Below are 13,446 nucleotides of genomic sequence, written 5' to 3'. Positions count from 1 at the left end.
GAAAGGCAGCCATTTGATCTGGTAGCCTCTAGTGCCAGCTATAAACATCATTGCTCTTGGTGAGAGGTGGCGTATGCCAATGACAGAGGGCCTATGTCCTGTTGTAGCTGAGGGGGGAAAGGGAGAAATGGCGCTCGTTTCACACAACACAGCAGAGCCCCCCACAACACATTCACCTGTCTGTCTGAGAAGCACTTCAGTCGCCTACTACGTACATGGCTTCACCCACAGCATCAACCGAAAATCCCACAGATGACAGGGAATAAAGGGCACAAGCTGGACTGTGTCACTGGCCATGCAGATTCCATCAAAACTGCCTCATTATTAGCAAGAAATATGACTTTTTTCCCCCCTTGAAATCGTCAGAGGCTCCTCTGACTTCCTCATTATAAGTGAAATGTTGGAAAATGGACCTTCCCACAACAGAATAGGTGCCTGAAGAGCTCTGCTGGAAGCATAGGCAAATAGCAGCAGGCTTGAAGAATTAGTCACCATCCTATTTATACGAGGAAAACGGCCAAGGAAACCTGACATGGCCATCTCTCCCTACCCCAAACTGTAACTCGCAAGTACCTTTTTCAAAGGGATTTTGAAATGAGCTGTCTCCATTCTGTATAATTCCAGCATTAGGCCTCAATGACTGATGGGCAGCAGAAGAAGGCCGTATTTGTTTTGCAGTTGCTGGACCGGCAGAACAATTGGAAAACAATAGTTTGATGTACGATTTTAGGCACAGGATTCTGTGACTCACAATATGTTTCTGCCAGTGTTGTTCTAGCAGGGTCCTGACATTTATAAGAGACAAAACAGTGCAAATTCTAGCGTCATTGGAGAATTTAACATCCTTGCTGTATCATTACCAATAATCACAAAGTTGCATAACATCATGCACATCAGTACTAAAATAGCGTACATACATACATTCTGTTCATATTTAGTAAGGTAGCACCGGGATGGTTTCTCAAAGGTTGCAGGATCAACAATGAAGCAGCTAGGAACTTCTGAACAGATTAGGCCATGCACATAGACTCATAGAGGTGTAGACTTGTATCAGAATGGTTGCCAGTTAAAATCTCTGGTGGGACTATGACACTTGAATAGAGTGCCACTTAAACTAAGCAAATCCACTTCTCATCAATACAAAATATAATAATACAGCTCCCTACCTGTTCATATTTACAACCGATGCTGATGTGCAACACAATGCTCCCTTTTAAGACAATGTTTATTTAACATTTTGAACAGGCCAATGAGCTTAAAATATTTATCTGAACTGAAATCAGCCATTTCTCAGAGAAATTCACATCTATTTCAAGACAGCACATGAAGGAATAAGTCTTATTGAATTTTATTGACTCTTTTGCCTAATAGCCAGGATATAATACTATTATTTTTCCCACATACTATAACCAGATAAATACTCAATGGGCATAAGTTCATTTGCACTCTTGAAATTCAAGTGGCCTCCACAATAAATGTGCCATTAAAAAAAAGTTTTTGATAAGAGTACATAAACACATTACTCATGATGGTTCAGTGATCCTGGGCTATTCATTGCTGACTATTATGAATTCCCTAGTCTACCTAAGCAAGGATGAATCATTAAATTATAAAAACCTTGTACTGTAATTAAATTCTGACATTTTTATGTAATCCTATTAAGCTCTAAGAATAGGCTGTCAGGCTGAAATCATTTAGTTTGTTTCTTCAGAGCTCAAAGAGTTAATATCATATCATTAACCCTCAGAGACCTAGTTTCCTTCCTCTTAGTTTTAACTCAAACCTTAGTCTGCCTTTAATTTCACCGTGGCTCATTATTTTTTAGAACAGGCTCAGTATACAGGAACAAACCACGAAGCAGTCATCTCATTGTATAATATGTGTGGGAGCTGCAAGAACTACAACTTAAAGTTAAATTCTTGTATTTCATAACACAAAGCCAACATAATGTGTTCCAATGCTTTTTACTAATATTTCTATCACTTCAAGTTCATGAGAAAATACACATGAAGAAAACATATTTGTGTTGCTGATATTCCTCTCTTGGCCATTAGAAGTCCGAAATGACCTAAACCGCTTTCAGACAGACACGGTTCTGACTCTGGTTCCGTTCTGGAGTCCCAGAACCTTGGTGCTTTCTGTCGAACCAGCCCGCGTCCATACCAGTTTAAGCAGAACCAAAGTTCTACCGCCCTCCATCATCAACGCTTTCGTCTCCTTCTTCCTCTTGTCTTCAGTGCCCCCACTGATGACGGAAGGAAAAACGAACACTTTTTTGGTTCCAGCTGAGAACCAAATTTTCAGGTTCCGAACAAATTTATTTTCGGTCTGAACACGCTGGCCGGTTCAAAATTAGGTTCTGGAACCGGAATCGGCATAGAGCCTTGCCGGTGCGAAAGGCCTACTATTGAACCTTTAACAAATACTCAATACTGCTATACACGAAATATACGCTCCTAAGACATTCCTCTCTGTTTGGCTTCTTGACCGAGCCAACGTGGGAGAATCTTTGTACTGTAGCTGGACTTCCCACATCATCGAGATATATAAGAACTTGTTAGCTGATAAGCAAGCGAACAAGACTGAATTACAGTAAGCAATTGAGGGTAGCTACTATGTTATAGCTGTTATGTTTGAGAAGCTAGATATCGAGCAGTATTTGTAGCTAGCCAGTTAGGTGAACAGTAGGACATTTGTTAACTAACTTTTCCAAACAAACATTCTGTGGCACTCGACTCTAACATAAGTAATTATAGCTGGCCACAATCTGACTGAAATCATACAGCCAAGGAAAGTTGTGTACCGTCAGCCATTATGTGATATTGTAGCTTGATAGCATTTTCAAGATAATGTATCTTGAAAAGCTATGGTTGCAAGACAGATGTGGACTGATTTGTGATAATAATAACACCATGATTTCATATCATTCCCAATAAGCTGGTATTGTTAATGCCTGGTTAATAACTGGCCCATTGGGAATAAATGACATTACATTCATTTGCCAGACGCTTTTATCCAAACCGATATATAATAATTCTTAGCAAAGGTCACTGGAACAGGTAGGATTTATGGTAAAACCCACCCCTATTTGAATGCGTAAAGGACGGGCTTTCTTTATTAGAAAAAATACAAAAGTGTGACACAGTGGCTCAGCGAGAATCTCAGCGCTTAACAGGATAAAATATGTCTAAAGAAATGTTGTTTTTTTAATTAACGTGTGACAGGGGAAGTTAACTACTCAAGAATGATGGACAGGTATTGATTAGCCAACTGATGCTATACACGGAGCAAGGCAAGGCTTCGTCTCATACACACCCATGAAACATGGAATTAACGTGTGATTAGGAGCCAGTTGGTCTCAGAGGGTTCAGACCTTGTGGGACCTGTGCAGTGCCACAAGAATGTATCGATAACGTAAATTGTGACAGCACAGCAAAGCAAAAGCAACCTATTTAAAGTATCTATTCACAACTAATTTCACGATCAACTGTTCAAAGACAGTCCATTATACTGTAAGAGCAGTTGCAAATCTATCTCAACTTCTTCCACCCAAGACAGGATAGCAAATGTACATACAATAAAATAATTCACTGCAAAGGAAATTGATGAAGAATTTAGCAGAACCAAAAACCAATTTAAGAGAAAAAAGAAGCAAAATGCCACTCTTGCATTATAATGCATAATAACTTGTACTTTTGTGTGGTGTCAGTTGAGAATTGGTTATCTGACTTTCTTGGCATTTCCTACTTTATACTCATACACCCATTCTCTCATTTAAGGTGGCTTGCTGGTTTGTTGTAATTGAGCACACAGTAAAAGCATATGTCATAGAGGAAGTTAACTATTCAAGAGTGATGGACAGATGATATTATACACTGGCTTGATTCTTTGTTTCTACACACCCATGAATGCATGTAAGAAAGTATCTTATAAGCCAAACTGTCAACCCAAAATGAAGTACATGAAGTAAACTGGTTCTTCCATGATTTCCGTGTTCCAACATTTTCAATGGATAAAATAAAAATGAAAGACTTTTCTTACATTAAAGACATACTATCCTTTGCTCCTGTGCTCCTTTGCTCCACGGCCATCTGCAACCCCACCTCTCTGTTGCAGATAACCGTGTGCCGTGATAGCAACGAGCTAACAAACCGCAGTCTATTATGATTTGTAAAACATCTTTAGTAGTTGCTTTCAACACAAACCATTTAGCTAGTTATTTAACTGAGGTTACTCGTGTGTGTATTTAGTTAGCTGACTTTAGCTAAATAATAACTAGTGGTGGTTGAATGAAACAAGGGTTGCCACTGCTGCTAACAACAATGGATGTTTCTTGCTCTTCCTCTGCTCTTGCCTGCCTGGAAGGAACATTGCACAATAATTCTGTAACATAAGCACGCATACTCACAAACGCATCAATTCATTGTCACTTTTTTTATCAGACATCTCAAGTCTTCTGAAAGTCATGAAGTCATTTGGATTCAAGCATGAGCTCCCTGACCAGGACAGGCAATACGCTGGAAGAATCTCATAGAAATATAAGCAGTGACATTAGCACTTTGCATTGGAACCCAGCTATCATGGCCAGCCAGCAAACGTACAAAACAGAATCTAATTCAGGGGAGTCAAACTCCAGTCCTGGAGGGCCGCAGTGTCTGCATATTTGTGGTTTCCTTTCAATCAGCAGCAATTAAGGCCTTGAGAACAAGAGGTATGGACTCTTTACCCAAAGAAAGACTTATAAATGTATCTCTTGTAGTGAAACACACCAAAAACCAGCAGACACCGCGGCCCTCCAGGACTGGAGTTTGACACCCCTGATCTAGTTGGCAAATAATGCAAAGCTATCTAAGGCCAGGAACTTGATTAACGGTTAGCCACCAAGGCTAATCTCTTGCAAACCCTGTAGTAGCCAATCGTCTCCTCTTTCCCTCCTCCTCCTTCTATTGGATCATAAAGTGTATGACTTCAGTGTATTGGACACGTGCTTTATAGACAGCACAGAAATAAAGACAGACACAGGTTGCCAGTGTATCATAATAATGACTGAGCATGTTTGTTTTATAATATTTTCAAGGTGGAAATCCTGCATAGTGTGCCTTTAAGGCACAACCAGCACAGTTTTCATATGCCTGAAATGCACAAATTGTCAATAAATGATGCTGCCAATTTTATTTCATAAAGGCTTAAATAGAACTGGTAGTTGGTAACTTTCCTTGTTGTATTGGCATTAAGAGTAAAAACAGCGATTGATACATCTTCTTTGTGCTTTCGTTACATGGTCAAGTAAATATATTAGTTTGGTAGTAGAATATACAGTGTAAAATATCAAAATAATTAAAATGTAAAAATACTCCATTTTGTATGCATTGATAGAAATTGGTTGAATAAGTCCTAACAATTTACTTTTACTTTGCAGTCTTGCCTGTAAGGGTGGTAAAACACCATTCTGTCACTTGCTGTAATATTCAATTTAGAGAACTAAAAAGAACAGAAATAAACACACAAACAAACAAAAACTTAAAATACAAAAATAAACCACAATTATAATGGTCAATAGACACATTTCTCCAGCATATTGAAAGATTATCGATTCCTGTGCACATCATATTCGTAAGCAAGGCATTGTGGGCTCATCTGTGGCCTTTCAACCTTTCACTTCCCAAACAGAATGCCTGCATAAGGCCTGCATCTTCTGATCTCATTTTTAAAACGTCAAGTTATCAAACTGAATCTTTGTTATGTTCTCAGAATCACCCTTGGTTCAAAATAAAGGCCACTAGTGCATTGTTATGGATCCTTTAAAAAGCGGAACACAAAGCATTGTAAGGAATCCATACTTACTTCATTAAGTTTCATATTAGAACGCCAAGGTGATCCGTATTTTAAACAAAATCACAAAGCCAGTTGGTCATTGTTTCTCATGTAACTTTAAAGGTGATGTATCAGGTTTCAGCCATTGCCTCCAGGGAAGGTCCATGGCATCTTATCCACAAAAGTGAATATTGTTCCCCCAAAGTGGACCGGGGCGACCACACCAAACAGCACTGACCTTGTTTCTGTCCAATCCCATGGAGAAGCTCTCAGTATAAAATAGGCATATGACCAGGTCCCCATAGACTGGAAAGGCAATAGCTAACCTTAAGAAAGTCTAAAGAAGACCTAGCAGAGACAAGAAGCAGTACTCAAGACCACATTCAAGAGCTTAAATCTTCTTTCACCGTCCTTGCCTTGGTCTGAAAGCTCACTGCAAAGTCAATCAAAGTGACTTAACTGCGCCTTCTACATCTGTAAAGACATGTGCACTGGAAAGATGGACACAATATATTTTCTCAGTTTCTTCATCTTCACCTTGGCATTCTTCAAAACCAGCCAATCTCTGAACAGCACTGATTGCGGAGCAGGATACAGGCGTCCAGGTAAACGCTTATCTCTTTATTTCAGCTATACAATGGTTGGTAAAGCTACTCTTAATTCTGGGCTGGAAAATGCTGAATTGCTTTGTTGCAAATCAAGAGAGGAAGCTGACTGAAAGATACAGATTTTCTGATGACTTCACATTTCAATTCCATTGTGTGATTTTTTTCTAAGTAAGTTTGCGTGGCATATCTCCAGCAGCTGTCAATGGTACATTTTTTATTTTTATTTGTTAGCTGAAGCAACTTAATTTTCAGTATTTAAAGAAAGCGAAAGCAAAAGCCAATTTTAAATTAATGCTCTATTTAAAAGGATGCATGCTCTATAAATGCATGATCCACGTAAACAAGAGCACTATAGCCTATTAAGCCGACAATCCCAGTGCAAATGTCATGAAGTCTGTTCTGAAACCCAGTCTGTGGGAAGTCTCTAACCACAGCCTTGCGTATTTCCCATCTCATCAGAGTACACAGACATCTCTGTGGAGTGTGGGACCACCTCCATTGGCCTGGCTATTCTCGTCTGTCCAGTCATATACACTGGCTACAATGAATCCCTGCTGGTTCTGAACGAAATGATGAGTGATCCAGACTGCAAGGGGACCCTGGACACCAATGCAAACCCCCCAGTCGTGCGGTTCAATTTCCCCCTGAACAAGACCAACTCCTGTGGCAGTCAGTTCATAGTAAGTGGGTGTTGTATTGTAAGATGACGCACATAGCAGAGTTATTTTATCATGTAAAATCTTTTTTTAAATCCTTGAGAGGTTGATTATAATTCCAATAGGGTACATTCAGTATACTATATACTGTAAGCTCTTAAAAGATCATACTATGAGGGGAAAATTTGCTATTTCCTGTGCAGCCTCTGTGGGTGTGATGGTTGTGGGTTTCATTCCTGAGCGGGAGACTGCCTGACAGATCCTAAGATATTAAAGTGTCCCTCACCTTGTCACCACTGAAAGCCTAATTAAGGCTTGAATGGTCTGTGTTCTGGCTGCCTTGTATAAGTAATGACAGGGAGGCAGCATTAAGGACCTACACAATACGATGTAATGAACCCATAGCCTTATTATTGAACCTACAGACATCAAAGAACTGCATTTCATTTTATTTTATTGGGGAGGCATGTTTCAGAATTGATTACTTTTCACATCTATCAGCCTAGAATTTCACTGCACAGCCTAATTCCTAGTGTAAAATAAACCACTTTATAGTGTAACTGGGACCGTATTAGTTTTTTCAGTACATTTTACTGTGTCCCTGTTCACTCCAGACGACCAGCGCCCCTGGCACTGGGATATTTTCAGATTTCTCCAACATCCAGACGGTCAACATCAGCGGTATAATTCGGTCAAACGACCCCACCACAGGCACCATCACCTACAACGCAGAGCTGAAGTATTTCTACTCTTGCGCCTACCCTTTGGAGTACCTGGTCAACAACACACAGATTGATGTGTAAGCTTATCACAATGCCATCTGTTGTACACATCCCTTTCATACAGGTCTTTCCTTCTCTGTAGGCTGTATATACACATTTGTCACATTAGTTATGAACTATTTTTTACTGCATTTACTGTTCCGGTGCTATATAAAAAGTGGTATCATATTTTATGGATATTTCAAGGGGAGGATGCATAGAGACACTCACGAGAAACAGCTTTCTCACAAACAATAAGCTACAGCATTCACCTCAGCTCTTTATGTCAACAGTCAGTCCCAGCAAGAGGTGACTTTACCCAAAATAACTGGCTGAAGCATAGCCTGGGAATCAATGCTAGGCATTCTCCCTGAAGCCCTTGTAATCTTGGTGGCGGGAATACTTATGTGAACATGTTCTAGGAATCACAGTGTTGCCTAGTTAGCAAGTCTGAACCCATATTCTTTGGCGGTGATGCTGGTAATGCCTCTGCTATGATGCCCTGCAAGTATGAACCCTCTCACCATTCTTTCCTCCATCTCCCCTCTCCAGGTCGGCATCCTCCATTGCGGTGAAAGACAACAATGGCAGCTTCATCAGCACACTGAGCCTCGATTTATTCAGCGTAAGCCAAAAGAGATGCAGTCAGGCTGCCAACTCAGATAGATTAAACTTCCAGGGTAGAGTCTGTAATTTAAAATGTGTTATTTAGCTGGCACTTTTATCAAAAGTGACATACAGGTGATTTGACTAAGCAGGGGGCAATCCCCCCGGGAGCAACGTGGGGTTAAGGGCCTTGCTCAAGGGCCCAACAGCTGTGTGGCTCTTATTGTGGCTACACCGGAGCTGATAATGCTCTGTTGCAGTCTAGGATGTTGACCAAGGCCGCTCTGTTAATACAGATTAATTTCTTAAGCTTGAGGGGCGAGCAAAACGAAACAATTGTTCCAAAAACAATTAAGCATTGGCAAAAATAGAGGGCAAACCCAAACCTATGCCAGAATTTACAGCCTACTGTGTTTACTGCCTTGTGCTCTGCAGTGAACTACTTATATTCAAGCAATATGCATTGTGTTTTTTCTCAATATCTCTCTCCAGGATCCAGACTACACCTCACCAATGGTCATTCCACCCTTGGGAGTTGAGCTGAGGACTAACATCTATGTGCAAGTCAAGGCAACAAACTTGACCTCCCAGTAAGACTCTTGTTGTTATTGTGTCTCTATCCTTGTTGTACTTTATCCATAGTGAAGCTTCCTGTTGGCAAAACTGCTTTGATGTTCTGTTACAACTACAATGCAAGGCTTATCTGTCTGACTACAGATACTATGTGCTTCTGGACCGATGCTATGCCTCCACGTCTCCATACCCCACCAACTCAACCTTTTTCAACCTCTTTGTTTCGTAAGTCGACACTTCATGAAAGTAACGCATTGCTGTACATTTATTCCACCTGGCTAAACTACACCAGGAGTTTCATGTAATATAGTGGGTAATGCTTCCTTTTACAGTTCACTAGTACTAAGTATTCACCACTCAAATACATTGTAAATAATAATCAGGTAATTACCACTAATAAAAAGTAGGTAGATACTAAGAAATAAAAAATGTGAACACCTCTTCAATTCCTGTACCTATAAATGAAAGTGAATTCCTTGTAGTTATCAAAGGCCTGAGTTTAATTGTGTAAGTTACTTCCTAGGAATTTCGATAATACTTTCTTTGGAAAAACCTCTAATAGAAAGTAAGTATTGTCTAATTTCCTAGGAAGTACACAATCACACCCAGGCTATAACCAAGTTAGACCTTAGATAACTACAAGATAGTCACTAGAATTTTAGTTTCTTATCATTTACTTTTACCAGTGGTAATTACTGCTTTTTAATAGTAATTATTGCTATTCTTATCACATATTTACCTGGTAAATACCTACTGTACGTACTTAAGGGACGGTAAAAGAAAGAGTTATCATATAGTGTAATATATAGCTTTACCACTAGGGGTTGCAATGACTGATGTTCAATATAAAAGTAACCGTTTCTCCTCTGCACTGTTGAAAATGCACTGTTGAAAATGTACTAAATGAAAATGTTAATTTGAATATAAAATATAAAGAGTGCATGAGAAATGATTCCTTCCTTCACAATTTCCCAACCTTTTGTGTATAAAAGGTGCTCAAGAGACCAGCTGACGACGATGAGTGAGAATGGAGAGAGTCAGAACGCCCGGTTCTCGTTTCCAGCTTTCCGTTTCCTTGAGCAGCAGAATGAGACCGTTTCCACCTACTACCTGCACTGCATTACCAGACTCTGCGAAAGGAGCACCTGCCCTCAGTTCAAGGTGATGTTACCATGGCTACCTGAGACAGTGGTCCAAAACACCTGGAGTCAGAACACCCTTCTTCACACAACTGCTCTCAAATAGATACGATAATACCTTTAAAATACAAGTCATACTTTTTTAACTTCAAGTTCTGGCATTTTCCCACAGATTCATAACAATAAGGGATTTAAAACATTTGGAATTAATTTCTATCACAGCTATTGCAAGACAAAAATACTAAAACCTTTTTCCACCCCTCAGGAGTGCAACAACAATGGCAAGAGGAAGAGGAGAGATGTAGAGCCAACTGGAATTAGCAATGGCTTGTCCAACTCCACCACCATCACTGGAGGGCCAATCATCACCAGAGCAGACAGCAGTATGTGTCTCTTTCTCTTCCTCCCTCACTGTACACACTTTAAACATAGGCCTGTGATGAAAAATATATATTTCCAGGGGTGCCCAGGCCAACAGGGTACAGCAAACAAAACAAAAACTTAAAAACAATAATGATGAAGCACAATGAGCCTTAATGAACTTACTGGTCTATCTGCCAAAGCAAGAACATGAACAGCTTTTATGGATTGCATCAAACTCCCTAAAACAAACACTATTTGCTGCTGGTGATCCAGTACACTTCATAGGTACAGGTGTACTCTTCATACTAGTTGCCTTTTCTTCAACCAAAATACTTGATATTGCATACACTATTCTCCAGTTGTCCATCTGGCACTGTCCTTGAGTATTTTACAATCTGTTCCCTCCCTCTGTGGGTACTGTCCACCCCACTACTGTATCTATCTTCCAAGAGCCAGTGTTCATCAGCTGAGTACACTTCACCACCTCTAGGACCATCATGAAGACATACAATATCTTCTGTAATAGCACCTGGGAGGTCCCCTGGCCATATCGCATTACACATTACATACACTGTCAGCCTTATTGTCTATACCTGCTGTGCACAATGGGTACCACAAAGGCATGGCATTGTTTTTGTTTTTTTTTATAAATGTGACCCATGTCACATTTGATTAACAGTTGTATCACCCTGCTACATTTGATAATTTTCAGTCCTGTTGTAGATATTGGTATAGCCATTGCCTTAATGTGATGAATTGTAATACACAGAGTGAATGAACCTGCACAAGCGATGCCGTCATTCTCAATAAGCATCTCAGAAGACTGGCAATGACAATGATTAATAATACCTTCTTATTGTACACATTCTTCGAAGAGCATTGGGTGGAGATGTTCCTGGATCTAAATTTCACAATAATTTTTTTATTTTTCCCCTTTGCTTTTCAGTTCAAACATCGAAGGAAGAAGGTAAGCTATACTCATATTTAATACTGTAATATCTCCTCTATTGAGCAGTATTTCTCAGCCAGCCCAGTCAGCCTATTTGAACCTTCCACTTACTAACATGGTGGATAGTTTCACTGGAAATGCACACCATTTTGTTTCAACCACTGTGGCGGACAGAAATTAGAACAGTCTCGCAATAATGAAGTGGTAGTTTTATAGAGAGATGGTACACATTAACAACAATAATGTTTTTGCTCAGTCTGCCCTTTCAGAACTCAAACAGTGCTTTTGCCTTGGTCCTTTTGTCAGGGTAATTCTGGGGCACTTTTTTTTTTATTACATTACTGGCATTTAGTAGAAGCTCTTATCCAGAGCAACTTAGAATGCAAACAACAGTACAGAGGAACGGGATCTAAAAGCAGAAAAATATGTTACACACATAAGGTGTTAGGGCTAGTTAAAGGTGGTAGAGAGGGTTACATGCTATGTTTATTCATTTAGTGAATGTTTATTTAACCAGGCAGTTAAATTGGAAACAAATTATCATTACACAACATTGAACTGGGCAAGCTACAAGCATTGCCGTGCCAATGTCAGCAGCACATTACAAGAAACAAGATAAACAGCCACACAGACATCTCATGGGGAACACTGTCAGCGAGGAAGCTGTTAACATGGACATTGAAGGAGAGTAGCATAACTCAAGTTAGCAGTAGCACACACATGCGCAGAAAGAGAGCCGCCCTTATTGTTATGAACGCACAAGTGAGATGGTAGCCTAAACCGCGCTGGCCGTCAGCAAACTGAACGAGTACCTTATGGAGTAGATGCTATCGCTACCGCCCCAACTACAGAACTATACCTTCTTCTTGGTGTGCAGTGCTGTCTGGATCCAATAGCCCCGATGCTTCAATCGGTCTGGGCGTGGCTGTTGGTGTTCTGACCCTTGTCTGCATCGTTGTGGTCGGTATGGCATTCTTCTTCTACAAGAGACTGCACCCCGGCACCTCCAAGATGCTTCGCAGCTAAGCGCCGAACAGGCCAGGACCTGATTTCTCATGGTAACTTGGGATCATATCCCTCAGAGATACGTTTTTAAGCAGTGTGTTAGCGTGCTTATGTTACGGCGCTGGTGGAGGACTGAGCGCAGGCTCATTGATGCTTTTGTTTATGCTTTTTTCCAGAGCTGTTTATCTTTATTAGCAAGATCTTTGTTAGCGATATGTGATAACTGTAGCAAGACGTATGTGTATATACGTATTAAAAGTGCACAAGTGAAAAGCAACAATGCATCTTAAGGCAACTCACTTGAACAAGACTGTTACAAACTGGGTTTGTTGTCATAGTACTTTATGCAGAAATGCTGGAAATTTTTATGAATTTAAATCAAAGTCATCAAACTAAAGAGATTATATTTTAAAACAAGTGTGTCTGTGTTTGTTAAAATACAAGAAAATGAATGCAATTACCTATACACCCAAAGATGTGTGAAAGTGTGTGGTGTTATAAAAGTGAAAACATTTTGTTTAGGAAGAAGACATTGTTGTACCCTCATAAGTGTTATTCTCTTGTTATTTATTAATCGTACTATATTACACCAGTAAAACAGACCCTTAAAAAGATGTTTTCAAAATGATCAAAGCTAGATTTTTATTCTTTGACAGCCATTCATATAAAAACAAAATGGAACAATGGTGTCTTCCCACCCCTCATCTATGAATATGCACTTTCAATATGCCCCAATATAAAGCCACACTTTCAAAGAAAGAGACTGAGTATTTACTAAATTATTTGTTTTGCAATGTTTTAATATACATATATTATTTATGTTATATATGGAAGTAAGAATCATTTGGTGTGGTTAATGACAAAAGTAAAGATAATATTGCTTGTGATTTAATATTTAAGTATAAGTCCCATCTTCTGGAAACTGTAAAAGCTCTCTGTTTTTATTTCAGTTTCAAATAATTTCTGTACATC

General features: G+C 39.6%; 1 protein-coding gene across 1 annotated transcript; it reads left to right on the top strand.

The window, feature by feature from the left end:
- Positions 1-6,976: 6,976 nt before the first annotated feature.
- Positions 6,977-12,866, top strand: si:ch211-103f14.3 (zona pellucida-like domain-containing protein 1). Its single transcript, XM_061250390.1, has 9 exons — positions 6,977-7,102; positions 7,693-7,877; positions 8,392-8,464; positions 8,938-9,035; positions 9,163-9,243; positions 10,011-10,179; positions 10,423-10,540; positions 11,467-11,487; positions 12,347-12,866. Exons 1-9 carry the CDS (start codon positions 6,992-6,994, stop codon positions 12,493-12,495), a joined length of 1,005 nt encoding a protein of 334 aa, XP_061106374.1. The 5' UTR covers positions 6,977-6,991; the 3' UTR covers positions 12,496-12,866.
- The last annotated feature ends 580 nt before the right edge of the window (positions 12,867-13,446 follow it).

Source organism: Conger conger, chromosome 7 (genome assembly GCF_963514075.1).
Source record: "Conger conger chromosome 7, fConCon1.1, whole genome shotgun sequence".
Classification (NCBI taxonomy): Eukaryota; Metazoa; Chordata; class Actinopteri; order Anguilliformes; family Congridae; genus Conger; species Conger conger.
The sequence above is the reverse complement of the archived record's forward strand: the minus strand, read 5'-3'. Positions and strand labels throughout refer to the sequence as shown.

Coding starts and splice junctions, on each gene's coding strand:
- si:ch211-103f14.3 (XM_061250390.1), top strand. CDS start 6,992: ATGATGAGTGATCCAGACTGCAAGGGGACCCTGGACACCAATGCAAAC. Junction 8,465..8,937: donor TGAGCCTCGATTTATTCAGC/GTAAGCCAAAAG, acceptor ATCTCTCTCCAG/GATCCAGACTACACCTCACC. Junction 9,244..10,010: donor TTTTTCAACCTCTTTGTTTC/GTAAGTCGACAC, acceptor TGTGTATAAAAG/GTGCTCAAGAGACCAGCTGA.